At 33.8% G+C, this 15739-nt stretch overlaps 1 protein-coding gene and 1 pseudogene across 2 annotated transcripts in view; both read right to left on the reverse strand.

Annotated features, from left to right (window-relative positions):
- Positions 1-15739, reverse strand: part of STAU2 (staufen double-stranded RNA binding protein 2) — a 309313-nt gene that overhangs the window by 273196 nt on the left and 20378 nt on the right. Inside the window, exon 1 of one of the 2 annotated variants that reach the window (XM_065895761.1) lies at positions 3811-3924. The exons of the other annotated variant lie outside the window; for it this stretch is intronic. Within the exon in view, the coding sequence (XP_065751833.1) occupies positions 3811-3924 (114 nt within the window). Of the gene's footprint in view, positions 1-3810; positions 3925-15739 lie in introns of those variants that run through there. 2 annotated transcript variants of the gene reach the window in all.
- On the reverse strand, positions 14127-14219 carry LOC136137394 (U6 spliceosomal RNA; annotated as a pseudogene).

The following is a 15739-nucleotide window of genomic DNA, read 5'->3' on the forward strand; positions in this document are numbered from 1 at the left end:
ATTCCATTATACTACACTAGAATAGGTATCATAGTTCTCAAATTACAGATGAGAAAGCTGAGATTCTAAATTAGTTTTTCAAGGCCACACAAGCTGGATAATGCAGGGCAAAGATCACGCTTGGGAAATCTAGCAAGAATTTTTTAAAAAAAACAAGAAAAACAAAACACTTCACTTCAAGGCCACTGGGTAATACTGCCTCCCTCAGTGATATCTATTCCAAAGTAAACGTTCTCAAAGTGTCAGTACGAGAGCAGCTTTCTTAACACTTAGCCGTGCACATACACAACTCATCAAAATAGGGAAATAAAGTAAAAAAAGAAAATACCACTTTATGTTATTCATGGCTCTCTTCCTTATACTCTATAATAACCTTCTGAGATTTGAGAAAATCAAAACAATTCATAGGAAAAATAAAGAACTGGATTTAGGTACTTAAGAGATACAGCAATGTCATAGTAATTCACGTTAATACAAGGTATAACAAATTACTTCAGAGTTCCATTAAAAAGTGAGTATAAAAACAAAAGGGGACAAGGCAAACATTAAAATATTTTTTATTTAGGGCTTCCCTGGTGGCGAATTGGATAAGAATCTGCCTGCCAATGCAGGGGACACAGGTTCGATCCCTGGTCCGGGAAGATCCCACATGCCGCGGAGCAACTAAACACATGCACCACAAATATTGAGTCTACACTCTAGAGCCCGCGAGCCACAACTACTGAAGCTCACGTGCCACAGCTACTGAAGCCCGCATGTCTAGACCCGGTGCTCCGCAACTAGAGAAGCCACAGCAATGAGAGGCCCGAGCACCACAACAAAGAGTAGCCCCCGCTCACCGCAACTAGAAAAAGCCTGTGCGCAGTAACGAAGACCCAATGCAGTCAAAAATAAATAAATAAATAATTTCTTAAATATATATATATCTTTTATTTAATAGTCACACATCAAAAGTTGTACAAGTTGTTCACATTCTGTAAGACTCAATGGAGGAAAGAGGAAAGCATGTAGATAGATCACTACCTCCCATGAAGTATGTATAAGAAGACAATTCTATACCACCCTGAAGACATTAATCTCTATCCTGTGTTTCTCAACTCTGGATGCACATCTGGGTCATTTGAGAGCTTTAAAAAAATCCTGATGTCTAGGCTTCATCCAAAACCAATTAAATTAGAATTTCTGGGAGTGAGACTCAGGCGTAAGTATTTTTTAAAGCTCCCTTGGTGATTCCAATGAATAGCCAAGGCTGAAAACCACTACTCTAAGTGTGTGTGTATGTGTGTGTGTGTGTGTGTGTGTGTGTATGTATAAAATATATATGTGTATATATGGAAATTGCCATATAACTGGTTAATGTCCCAAGAAAATTAATGAGTTGGGCCTAGGTTTAAATTTTTCATGCCAGAGATAATCATTTATTTCATTAAAATACAGTTTATATCTCACTTAAAACCACTGGTAGACATGCATAAATGCAAAGGACTTTGCTTCCCACAAAAAGGATCCAGACCTAGCCAATTAATATTAACAATAATTATTAATTAATATTACTTAGACTCATTAAATACTATCTTTCATTCAAGAATATGCTAATTATTCTAGTACTCACTCTTTAAAAATGAGCAACAGGCTAAATGGTGTGGTCTATGACCAAAACACCCAGAGCAGTAGGTGTAGGTTGGCAAAGGGATCTCTAGATCTCCTTAAAACCCAAAGGAATCTGGGACTGTCTAGAAAAAAGAATGTGGACCACAACAAACCTGGTGCATTAGAAGGGGAATTTAATGACACAGAAGAAACTTAAGGGAGGGGAGGGGAGAGAAAGCTGGAGGAATGACCTTGAAAAGGTGAGAAGGGTTGGGATTTAGTACAGAAATAGAGGGGTTGGCCTCTACAAGTCGTTCATCCGTAACTCAGAAGGGAAGCAGAGTTGGGATTTGGGTTGGGATTTTGCTAAGCATGTACTAACCAAGGGGGGAAGAGAGTTGAGGGTACATACAAAGCATATGGAATTTAAGCTAGATAAACATGTGAGGACTGAGGGAAGTAAGAAATAGTAAAACGGTGGTGGAATCAATGGATCCGTGGTGTGAAAGGACTATTGAAGTCAGACTACTAGAGGGAATGAAGTAGGTGTCAGAGACGAATGAATGCTTGAGATTATAATTATGGAGGCTCTTGCAGTTATTGGTAATGAAAAAAATCAAGAATGTGATCACAGGAATGAGTGGCTGAAGGAGAGTGGAAGACAACATAATTGAAGACATGCAAGAAACTGAAATGTCAGCATGTTGGAACAACCATCATTTAGACAATGATATCATCAAAAATTAAAACAGGATGAGTATTGTAGAGAGTGAAAGTGAGCCGTGAGAAATGTGATGGAATCACCCAGAGGTCAGCAAATGACTACCGTGATGTTACACTGGGGGTCAGTCTATTAACATGAAATTCAAACCTGGGGGTCTATCTCAAGGAAGAACACCTGGAATTGGCCATGAGAAGCAAAGAGGACACATACTACAGGAACCATGAGCTGTAGAAGAATAAAATATTTCTTACCCTAAATAAGCTCAGTCTCATACAATAATAATGACCGACAAATACCATGGTACCACAGCACAGTAATGACTACAACTAAGAAAGTCGGAACCTGCTGGAGGCCCAGCGGAAGGAGAAGAGAAGTTTCACAAAGGTTTGAAAGATGTGAAATGTGTGTTCAAACCTGACAGATGTGAAAAAACATAAGATATTATAAGAAATGAAAACAGTTCAACATGATTAAGGACAGAAAGAATGAGTATGAAATAGATATGATTAACGGGAATGGAAGAGGATCAGGGTATAAGACTAGACAGGTAGACCAAGGCCACTACCTTTTTCTCTGAACAAAAAATATTATGAACAAATTAAAGTGCTGCCCAGAAATCCTTCATAAAAGCCTCTAATATGGAATAAAATTGATGGATTTCAGTTTCATCTTATTTTCCTTACTTTGAAGGAGATGCTAGAAATAATAATCCTGTGCTTTATGAAGATTAACCAACTTTTAGAGAATCAATTGCTTCCACACTGTACACAAAAATTTATAATCATTATCATAATCTCCAATATCCAAGATTAAAAATGTGCCAAGGAAATTTGTGCACAACTGAGTTTTTAAAAACAGATTAATAGAGCTCAAACATAAATGCATCAGTCATAGATTTCTTTGCAACATGTATACGTAAAAACATATATGTATGAGGCTATATAAAAATATAAATCAATTTTCCATTTAAAAGAATATTATAACTGAATACATAGATAACAACAAAACTGGTATATACAAGTTTTATAAATGGTGAATCTTAAAATTAAAAATCATATTGGAAAAGACATCTCACTAAGTAACGTTGTTGTATTTTACTCTGTATCCATTTTTCTGTTAGCAGTTACTACGTAATGGAAAAAGCACAGTATTTGGGAGCCACAGAATACATGTTCAAGTGCTGGCACTGGCACTCATGAACTATAAAGCAAGTTACTAAACTTTTCTGTGCCTGAGTTTCTTAAAAGGAAATCAAAAATCCATGTCTCATGTGGTTTCATTAAGGTTTTTATGAAGTATTGTCTGAAAGAGCTCTGTAAACCATAATGAGCTAAAAAATTGTTTAGTTACAGAGTGCAAAATATTTTTAATAGAGAACTAAGAGCCTTTACGCCATCCACTACCCCCTCCCCCCAAAAAAGCACAATTAAAACCTGAGATGATAAATCTGATAGACTTTGATAAGCATGTCTCACCACCTCTCTTCAAAACCTTACCTTCGAATGAGCAGGCCCTCTTTCTTTCAGAAGTTTATACTGGGGTTGGACTCTATTGAAACGGGCTAACTCATTTACCAGACACATTGGAGTTTTCTCTTTGGGGTTTGCCATTTTATCTTGGAGAGAAGCTGTAAATAAAAAGGCTGTAAAGTTTTTGTGAAGAACGACTTTACAAAATGGAAGAAAAACTAGTTTTGAATTTTTTAGATTGAAATCAGATTGTATATTTGGATTAAATTATTTTCATGAATTTTATACAAAAATTTCAAATCACCTAAAGTCTTCCATTACATGCAACAGAAACATGTATCACATTTTAAACAATAAATTAAGGTAACTTTTTTCCTAAGTACCTAAATTGCTCTCTATACATATATATGATAACAGCATGCTTAAAGATTTAAAACAATATAAGATATAATAATTTTTAATAGATCCTGTAACTTTCCTTTCCTCTCAAGAAATTTTAGCATAAACACATAATTCTTATTCTTATTGCTATGAAACTAAATTTTATCTGCTTTTTCATCATTGGATCTTTCTTTTTTTCCTTCTCATTCTGAAGGAACATATTAATTGAAAAAGCTCTAGACTTGGGAATCAAGTCCTAAGTTTAATTACTAGCTCTCCCAACTATGGTGTTTTAGTAACTTTTTCTTTTTTTAATGAAACTTTGAAAAGAAATAGAAAGAATAATTTAACAAATGACCATGCCCTTATCACCCAGAACTGAAATTAACACTTTCTATGTTTGCTTTGTCTTACTTTAAAAAAAAAACAAAAAAAAGAAAAAACAGTATTACATTCCAGTTAAGTTCCCTTTATCGTTTCCAGAAACTACCACTATGTGAATTTAAAATATATCCCTCCAGGATATCCTAAAATACATTTATATGAATGCATGCATATCCATGAAAAAATACACAGTCTTGATATATGTAGTTTTAGAGTTCACATAAATAGAAATATAATAAACATATCATTTTCACTATTTTCTTCACTCTTCATTATGTTTTAGAGTTAACTTACATAGATCCAGTGCATTACTTTTAACTGCTGTATAATTTCCATCACAATATTTTATCATAAATTTTTTAATCTTCTCCCTACTGATAGTAGACATTTAGGTTGTTTCCAATTCTTCACTCTTACAAATTAAAACACGCTAGCAAACAGCACTCAGAAGGAATGTACCAAATTAGCTTCCCCTGGCAGCATGAGAATTACCATTTCCCTTCAACCTTGAAAACATGCAGTATAGTCAGATATTTTAATCTCTGACAATCTGATATTTGACAAAACTTTGTTTTTGATCATTTGGGTTTCCTCTTCTGGGAACGGCTTCTGTCCTTTTTTCTACTGATTATTTTATGCATAATATCAATCTTTTATGGTCTGGGCCTTTTCTGCCTCAAGAAATCCTTCCCTAACCTGAAATGTCTTAATAATTTTTACTTAAATTTACTAAGCCTACTATTCTTTATCTATAAAATAAGGGTAATAATCTATCCTACTTAACTAACTCACAGATTGTTATAAGGTTAAGATTTTTAAATGCATGGTACTTTAAATTCTACCACAATTTTTATTACAGCTTCAGAATATTTTCCTAAGACTACAGTATTTTATCCTATATTTTTCCTTCATTTCATTTACAGACGTATTTAACTGCTTTTTAGTTTTTCTTTCATCTCCCATTAATCAATGTTAAAAAACACTTTAAAACCCAAGCATAAAACATGCAAATGGATTACTTCCTGCTCAATTAAACTGTAGTCACAATATATAGGGAATACATTAATAAATGGAAATAGCTGATTTTAGGAACTTCATCTATAAACTTTCTATGGCAAGATTTAATGTAGAAAATAGTAATCTTTTTAATACTTTTAATTAACTTTTTAATACCCTCTACAGGACTAATAATTTGGTACAATAACTTGATCACAATCATTATGATTAAGAAATTATTTTATAACAATACTACACAAATACCTAATAAGGCATAAGTTTAAAAAAGAAAATCTAAGCAATCAACTGTAGGACCAATACAGCTGACAGCTAATTCTACAATTAAACCATTCCAAGTGGCTTACAAACCAAAAATAAATAAATAAATAAACCTAGTAATTATTACTTCTTGGAACAGCACAAAAAAGGCAAAGAATATTAGTCAAGAGAGGTTGAAGAAATCTGCATTTTACTTATTCCATTGTATATCATTCAAATAAACATTTTATAAACTGTACCAGAAAGTCAGTCATTACATAAAATATAAGGTGACCTGGTACTATAATCAATTTTGGTCCTTGCATACTATGGCATTAAATACTCAAGTACAGTAGACAACACAGCTACCTGAATATCAAAAAGCAAAAGAAGAATGAAAATGAGAAAATACTGAAGTCTAGTAAAAATGAGTCAATTTTGCATAACACTAAAATAGCATTTATACTGCTACTATAACAATTTTCATAACTTAGTAATGCTGCATATTCATCTATTATGATGGAAAAAATATTAGGAGCATAGCAAGAACAATGTGACATAAAATATAACAATTTTATATTTTACAGTATAAAAATTAATAGCCTAGGATTTAAATATGTTTAAATGTCATTAAATTAAAATGATAAGTTTATAGCTCTGTAAACTTGGTAAGAAAATCTGATCTAAATTCTTTAAAGGAAAGTGCTAATAACACGGTATTCAACTTATATTCCATTAATTCTAACTTTCTGCTTCATAAAAATAACATGAATCCAATAATGGACTCATGGAATCGATTAAGGAAATCCCACAATGGATTTAACGTGTGATTTAAGTTTTGGTGTGAAAGGTGTGCAAAATACATGTAAGATCTCACTTTGATAAAACTTTATAACTAAAACCCAAACATTTAAACTTGGTAAATTTAAAAATAATTAGTTCTAGTTCATGTTTTATTTTACAAAATGATTAAAATTTTATTTTCCATAGTTGTTCCTCTATTCAATCTGAAATCTTATTAACTACTTGACAGAGATCAATGGTAGAGCAGTAATATCAAAATTAAACCAAAATTTTGACAAAATATCCACAAAATTACAAAACAAATTGGTCTATAAAAATTGGGATCTATCGGGCTTCCCTGGTGGCGCAGTGGTTGAGAGTCCGCCTGCCGATGCAGGGGACACGGGTTCGTGCCCCGGTCTGGGAAGATCCCACGTGCCGCGGAGCGGCTAGGTCCGTGAGCCATGGCCGCTGAGCTTGCGCGTCCGGAGCCTGCGCTCCGCAACGGGAGAAGCCACAACAGTGAGAGGCCCGCGTACGGCAAAAAAAAAAAAAAAAAAAAAAAAAAAGAAGTTGGGATCTATCAACTTAATTTATATATTACTTTTTAGAAAAGTCAACAAGTACAAAAAGTGAGAAATATGTACACTGTTGCATAAGTATACATTGTCAAGAGACTTAAGAATGTCCTCAATGAAGCTATTTTGAAACAGGCTTCAAGTCAATTTGGTGGCTGGAATAATAGATACCTACTTAGAAGTAAATAAAATTAATGATAATGAATTTCACAATTCTAAAACTTTGCTTTTGAGAGAACAAATGCCATCTATTTAAGAACCTGTTTTGGATCTCTCTGCCACTGATTGATATCTACGTAACCTTGAGAAAGTACTCAAATCTCACTTTCCTGGACAGTAAAACAGAAACAATAGTTGTTTTTATATTAGTGGACTATGGTATTGGTTGAATGAAATGACATAAGATACTGTTAACAATAAGAATGCATTATTATTCTGCTTATAAGTAATCTGTTAAAGCACACTATCATCAAATATGCATACAGAGATACTTTATAAACTTTTTTCATGGCTTCCTAAGTTAAAATATTCTGAGTTAAAATGTTCGTTAGGATACGTTGATTTTATTCATACAAATATACTTCTTTAATGTATTTATTATTTTTTCGACTTACTATAACATATTAAGTTTGTTTCCACTGAAAAATCCCCAAGTGTGATATAAATTACATTTAAGATTTCTCATGTTTTTGTTAGGGAATATTCTACCTTTGTTGATATAAAATTTGTTTACATGTAACTCTCCCTAACTTTGATACGTAACACTGGTAAAATAGCTTTTCATAATAACAGGATCTGTACCCTCAGCAAAACAGAGACATAAATCTTTTCAGATAGATTGTTTTTATATCTTTATAAAATGTCCTGGACTCTGTGGGACTTGAATCTTCAAAATATACCAAGATAATACAGTTCACAGTTTTCAATTAACAGGCAAAATCCCTGTTCCAAAGGAGCTCAGAGTCTGGTTGAAAAACAGACACATACAAGAAACAAATACGCTAAACTACAACATGAAAAGTTCTATAGTAAGGCTGTTAGAAGGGACTCCTTAGGTGAACGGGGTGTTGCAAGGTACGTTTCAAGAGGTGCTGATTAGATTAGTTAAGGAAAGTAGGCATTCACCAAGTTAGCAAGGAAGAAAGAGAGAAAGACAGTCCAGGCTTTTCCAGAGCACACATGCAGGAGAAAGCGCAATAAACACATCACATTCTGGCAAATTCAAGTAGATCATTAGCAGACTATAAATGCAGAATAGGATACAGCAGAAAAAACTGTGTGACCAGAATCCACCAAAACACCAAGTTTCCTAAGCCAGAACTTAGAGTAGCAACATTTTTAAGGTAGTTAAATCATGGCCAGAGCTGTTGCTAGTATATCATAGTCTACCTCACCTGCCGAGCCAAGTATCTCCACAGAAGAATCCGTTTCCATCCCTGGTCACAGAAAATGACTTGGACACAGTTTCTATGTCTCTTTGCTGGCTCCCCTTTCCCTATTCCCTGCTATTGGAAGGGACTCTTCCTAATTCCCAAGTAAAATAAAAAGAAAGAAAACAGAGTCAAAAAAGCAAGGAATTTACCTTCCACAGGTTCTTGCCTTCTAGCAGAAATATAACTGTCTGTCCATAGCTGTAACTAAAACAACCCTTATAACTTCAAATTAGACCATAACCTAAGGTGGTCCAAGCAAAATCACCACCCAAGGATCAAACTGCTCTATTATAATTGTGTTAATTAAGAAAAATTAAAGTTCCTATCTCATATAGATACAAAAATAAATTCCAAAAGTATTCAAATGCAGAATATAAAAATATGACAAAAGCACAAGAAAACTTGGCTAAATATTTGTCATAATCCTGTAACATAGAAGGCTTTTCTAGATAAGAAACCTAAAAGACATAATGGGATAAACTGACAGATTTAACAACACAAAAAATGTAAAACCTCTATAGAGCAGAACACACCATGAATGACACTAAAAAACAGTCAACAAACTAGGGAAGAAATACTTGTAACGTGAAGAAAAACTGAAGAGGATAAAAATAAAATCCATAAAATATGAAGATGACATAAATCAATTTTTTTAAAAAATCCAACAGAAAAAAATGCACAATCAATTCATATAATGTATTGAGTAAACACATCTGTTCAAAAAGCTAGTGTTTAAAGAAATAAAAATTTGAATTCCAATGAGATATAATTTACCCCATAAGACTGATAAAATGAAAAAAAATCATATAAGTACTGACAAGGATGTGTGAAAATGGGTGCAAATTCTATCGATACAAACATAAATAAGTACACATTTTTGGCAGGCAATCTGGGAATATTGATTAAAGTTTTTCAATTGCATCTATCTTTAAAACAGAAATTGTACGTCTAGGTAATTCATACTGCAGGAAGACTAGCATAAGATAAACAATGACAACCTACATAGCAAGACTAATTGCAAGAGCTATAAACAACCTAAATATTTATCCATCAATAATTGACTGGCTACCTAAGCTACAATGGACTATGCAGCTTTGAAAAAAGAATGATGTAGTGACATGGGAAAACATTACAAAATGTTGAATGAAAAAAGCTGTAACAGCTCATTGTCTAATCTTATTTTTATTTTCTTTAAATCAAACGTGCATGTATTAAAGAAGCAGGACTGGCAGCAGGGGGGTGTTCACTTTCTGCTTTGAAGTACTGCATTGTTTCACCTTTTTGTTTTTACTTTTTTTGAATATGCATAACTTTTATACCTAAAATATTATTCTACAAAGCCATACCAAATGCTGTAAACAGTTTACAGTGTTAAGTCTTAGACTCTTAATTACTGTTGTCCTTTCTAAAGTATGTACCAAGGTTCTGACAGAAAGATGCCCAAGGACTTGATTCAAAGCAGACCATAGTGTCATGCCTACAATCTCTGACTTTTCCAAGTGAAGCCACCTTGGGATTTAAACACTGCTAAAACATAGTATGGCCTTACCAACATTTGGTACGGTCAGTCTCCTTAACTCTAGCCATTCTAATAGGTGTGCAATGGTATCTCATTGTGGTTTTAATTAGCATTTCAGTCAAAACTAATAACGTTGAGCATCTTTTCATTTGTTTATATGTTATCTACATTATATACATATATATATATATGAAGTACAGTGTCTATCTGAATATTTTTAATTAGGTCATTTCTTTTTCTTATTGTTTTATCTGAAATTCTTTGTATATTCTAAATACAAGTCATTAATCAGAAATATGCTTAGCAAAAAATTTTTCCCAGTATGTGGTGTCTCTTTTCTTTTTTTTTAACATATTTATTGGAGTATAATTGCTTTACAGCAGTGTGTTAGTTTCTGCTTTATAACAGAGTGAATCAGTTATACATATACATATGTTCCCATATCTCTTCCCTCTTGCATCTCCCTCCCTCCCTATCCCACCCCTCCAGGAGGTCACAAAGCACCGAGCTGATCTCCCTGTGCTATGCAGCTGCTTCCCACTAGCTGTCTACCTTACGTTTGGTAGTGTATATATGTCCATGTCTCTCTCTCCCTCTCCCTCCCTCCCTCCCTCCCTCCCTCTCTCTCTCTCTCTCACTCTCTCTAGCTTTGTCACAGCTTACCCTTCCCCCCACCCATATCCTCAAATCCATTCTCTAGTAGGTGTGGCGTCTCTTTTCATTCTCTTACCAAGTCTTTCAAAGAGCAGACTTTAATTTTAATAATGTCTAATGTATCCATTTGTTCAGTTATAGATTGTGCTTTTGGTGTTGTATCTAAGAAATCATTACCTACCTGAGGTCTCAAAGATTTTCTCCTGTGTTTTCTTCTAGAAGCTTTAGGTTGCAAAGTTAGGTCTCTGAACCATTTTGAATTAATTTTTCTACATGGTGCAAAGTATGGATTAAATTTCAGTTTTTGTATATTGATATCCAATGTTCAAGCACTATTGGTGGAAAAGGCTATATTTTTCCCACTGTATTGCTTTTGTGGTTTTGTCAAAAATCAGTTATCTATATGTAAGTATGTTTATTTCTGGACTACCTATTCTGCTTCATTGATCTGTTTGTCCATTTTTATGCAAATGCAATTTTTACCATAGCTTTAGAAAAATTCTTGAAATTAGGCAGTGTTGGCTCCCCAGTACTGTTCTTTTTCAAAGTTGTTTTAGATATTCTAAGTTCTTGCAATTCCATGTGAAATTATTTTAGGCAAAAATGCCTTCAAGGATTAGAATAGAATTCCCCTGAATTTACAGATTAATGTGGTGAAATTATAACAAAGTTGAGCCTTCCAACTTGCGTACATGACATGGAGTCAATTCTCATTATTGGGATGATGATATCTCAATGATAGCTATGTTTTTTAATGTTCCTGCAAACAGTGAACTATCAAATACTGAATCACTGCTTCTGAGGAAATAAAAGGTTAGGTTCCTGTAAGCCCTTGGTCATAACATTTTTGTTAGTCAATTAATAAATAACACTGTTTTATGTGTGTTTCTGGCTAAAATCCCTTATTTAATATATACTGTTGAATCACTAATATTGAACTCACAACAGTAACTCCTGCATGAATGAAGTTTATCTAAACACATACATCTTACCCCTAAGGCATATTACAGCCTTCCTGTGCTTAGGGACACTACAAAGCACTTAGCACTATGCCTGGGGGCCATTTTAAACAGCCAAATCACCAACAAAAAGCACAAAAATGTGAAAAATGTGGCACTAAATAAACCGAAAAAAGGACGCTTGCTTATTGCAGGAGAACTGAAACAAGAAAGGAGAGTGTCACCTTGTCACCTTGTTCAGCCTCAGTTCAGATTGCGCATAAAGGGCAACTGAAATTTTTCACCACTCTGCAGGTGTCAGCAAATAATCACAAAAGCGTTCCAAGTATTATTTTGGGGTTACATATAAATTTTATCAATAGACCAATTCACAAATACAGAATACATGAATAATGAGGATCAAATGGATCTCTCAATTTACTTAGGTATCCTTTCATTTCAGCAGTATTTTATATTACTGAACATATTCTTTTAACTTACTTTGTTGTATTTATCCATATATATATTTCATATTTTTGATACTGTTGTAAATGGGTTTTTTTTCAGATTGTTCCCGAATGTATAGAAGTACAACCAATTTTTGCATATTGATCTTGTATCCTTCAATCTTACTATACTTATTCATTAGGTCTAGTAGAAGTCCATCAAATTTTCTCCATAGAAAATCAGGTAATCTGTGAATTAGGACAGTTTTATTCCTTTCTTTGCAACGTGAATACCATGTATTTCCTTTTCTTGCCCTACTGCACTAGCTACAACCTCCAGGACAAAGCTGAATAGGACTAATGAAAGTAGACATCTCTAACTTGTTTCTAATTTTAGAAAAAAAGTGTTCAATCTTTCCACCAGTAAGTACATTATCAGCCAACAAAGCTTGTCATGGATGCCCAATTTTCATACTGAGGAAGTTCATTTCTATTCCTGGTTTACTGAAGGCTTTTTTAAAAATCAGGGATGGTTACTGGATTAGTCAAAATGATTTTTCTGCATCTATTGAAATGACTGTGTGCTTTTTACTGTTTACTTTATTAATGTGGGGAATTACATACATTATTTGATTTTTTTGAATGTTAAACCAACCTTACATTCCTGGGATAAACCGCACATGGTCATGACATAATATCCTTTTAAAATTTTGTTGAATTTGATTTGCTAAAATTCTATTTAGATTTTGTACATCTATGTTTGTGAGTAGTATTGTTCTGTAGTTTCCTTGGAATGTCTTTGTCTCCTTCTGGTATCCCAGTAATGCTGACATCAAAGTCTTTGGAAAACATTCCCTCCGCTTCAAATATTTTTGAAAAGTTTGTGTAGAATCGATATTCTCTCTTCCTATAGTATTTAGTACAATTCACCAGTGAAACTATCTGAACCTGGAGTTTTCTTTGTGAGAACATTTTTTAAGTACAAATTTCAGTATCTTTACTACATATAGCGTTATTCAGATTATCTCTTATTTTCTTCTGCTTCCTTTGGGATCTGTTCTTTTCTACGTTATTAAGGTGGAAATTAAAGTCATTTATTTGAGACCTTTCTTCCTTTCTAGTATAGATATTTAGAGCTACAGATTTCCCACTGAGTACTGTTTTCACAGCATCTTCTAATATGTTGTGCTTCTGTTCTTACTCAATTTAAAATACTTTATAATTTCCCTTTTGATTTCTTCTTTTAACCATGAATTACTTATAAGTATGCTATTTAATTTCCAAATATTGGGGATTTTCCAAGGATCTTTCTATTAATGATTTCTAATTTAACTGCACTGTGATCTGAGAAGATTCTTTGTATGAGTTGAATCCTTTTGAATTTATTGAGACTTGTTTTATGACCCAGAATATAGTCTATCTTGGTAAATGTTCTGTGTGAACTTCTGAACAAATGTGTATTCTGCTCTTCTTGAGTAAAGTGGTCTGTAAATGCAGCCAGGTCACGTTGACAGTGTTACTCAAGTTAACTATATCTTTGTAATTTTTCTGTCCATTTGTTATATCAGTTATTGAGAGGGGTTACTGAAATCTCTGACTATAATTGTGAATGTTTCCTTGAATTTCTATTAGTTTTTGCTTCATTTGTTTTGAGCTTAGGTACATAAATATTTAGCATTGGTATGTCCTCTTAATTAACTGATCCCTTTATTGTTATGAAATGATCTTATTTTTACCAGGTAATAAATATTCCTTGCTCTCAAATCTATTTTGATATTAATAAAACCAAGTTTTATTAAAGAAACTCCAAGTTTCTTTCAACTAAGTTAGCATGTTATGTCTTTTTCATTATTTTATTTTTAACCTATTTGTGTTTATGGTTACTATTCCTTACAGGCAAATATATGGTTGGGTCTTGCTTTTTAATCCAATTTCAGCCTTTAAATTGGGATGTTTAGACTATTTACTTTTTTAAAAATATCAAATGCTACACAAATTTATGTGTCATATTTGTACATCTTCTCTGTATCATTCCAATTTTAATATATGTGCTGCTGAAGCAACACTAGACTATCTACATTTTATGTGATTATACATATCATTAGGTTTGAGCCTATCATCCTGCTATTTATTTTATATTTTTCCCATCTGGTCTTTGTTCCCTTCATCTTTTCGTGGTTTCTGCTGAATTATTTTGTATATGCAATTCTATCTACTGTTTTTGGCTTATTAGTTATAACTTTTTGTTTTGCTCTTTTGCTGGCTGCTTTAGAGTTTATTATATACACCTTTAAATTATCATAGTCTACCTTTATATTATACCACCTAATCAAGGGCATTAGAATCTTTAATAACATCCTTCCCTTTCTCCCTCAACCTTCAAGCTACTGTTATTATGCATTGTAATTTTATGTAAAAGCCACACAGTACCTTAATATTTTTGCTTTAAACAATAAATTACCTTTTAGAAAGATTAAACCAATAAAAAAAAACTTAGACATTTACCCAAGTAATTTCCATTTCTGCTTTTTTCATCGTTTTTATTTTCCTGCTGCCTGAAGGACATTCTTTTTTTTTTGTTTTGTTTTGTTTTTGTTTTTGTTTTTTGCTGTACGCGGGCCTCTCACTGTTGTGGCCTCTCCCGTTGCAGAGCACAGGCTCCAGACGCACATGCTCAGCGGCCATGGCTCACGGGCCCAGCCACTCCGCGGCATGTGGGATCTTCCCGGACCGGGGCACGAATCCGTGTCCCCTGCATCGTCAGGCAGACTCTCAACCACTGTGCCACCAGGGAAGCCCCTGAAGGACATTCTTTATAATTTTTCTTGTAGTGGGGGAGTGCTGAGTAAGGAATTTGCATAGACATTTCTCCAATAATGATATACAAACAGCCGACAAGCATATGAAAAGATATTAAAATCACTAGTATCAAAGCAATGCAAATGAAAACCATAAGATACCACTTCACACCTAGTAAGATGGCCATTACCAAAAAAAGAAAGGAAGGAAGGGAGGGAGGAAAAAAATAAGTATTGGTGAGGATGTGGGGAACTTGGAACCCTTGTTCATTATTAGTGGGAATGTGAAATTGTGTAGCCACTATGGAAAACAGTAATTAAACACAGAATTCCCATAGGATCCAGCAATTTCACTCCAGGAAAAATAGACCCAGAATAACAGAAGCAGGGACTTGAACAGATATATGTACTCCCATGTTCAATGCAGCATTATTCACAACAGCCAAAAGGTGGAAGCACCCCAAATGTCTACCAATGGATGAGTGAATAAATAAAATGTGGTATATATATAAAATGGAATATTATTCAGCCTTAAAAAGGAAATTGTGACACATGCTATAACATGAATGAACTTTGAAGACATTATGCTAAGTAAAATAAGCCAGTCACAAAAGGACTTGTACAATTCCACTTATACGAGATATCGAGAGCAGTCAAACTCATCAAGACAGAAAGTAGAATGGTGGTTGACAGGGGCTGGTGGATTGGAGAACAGGGAGTTAGTGTTTTAATGGGTACAGAGCTTCAGTTTGGGAATATCAATAAGTTCTGCAGATGGGTGTTCGTGA

The sequence above is a fragment of the Phocoena phocoena genome, chromosome 17, assembly GCF_963924675.1.
Source record: "Phocoena phocoena chromosome 17, mPhoPho1.1, whole genome shotgun sequence".
In the NCBI taxonomy this organism is placed as follows: Eukaryota; Metazoa; Chordata; class Mammalia; order Artiodactyla; family Phocoenidae; genus Phocoena; species Phocoena phocoena.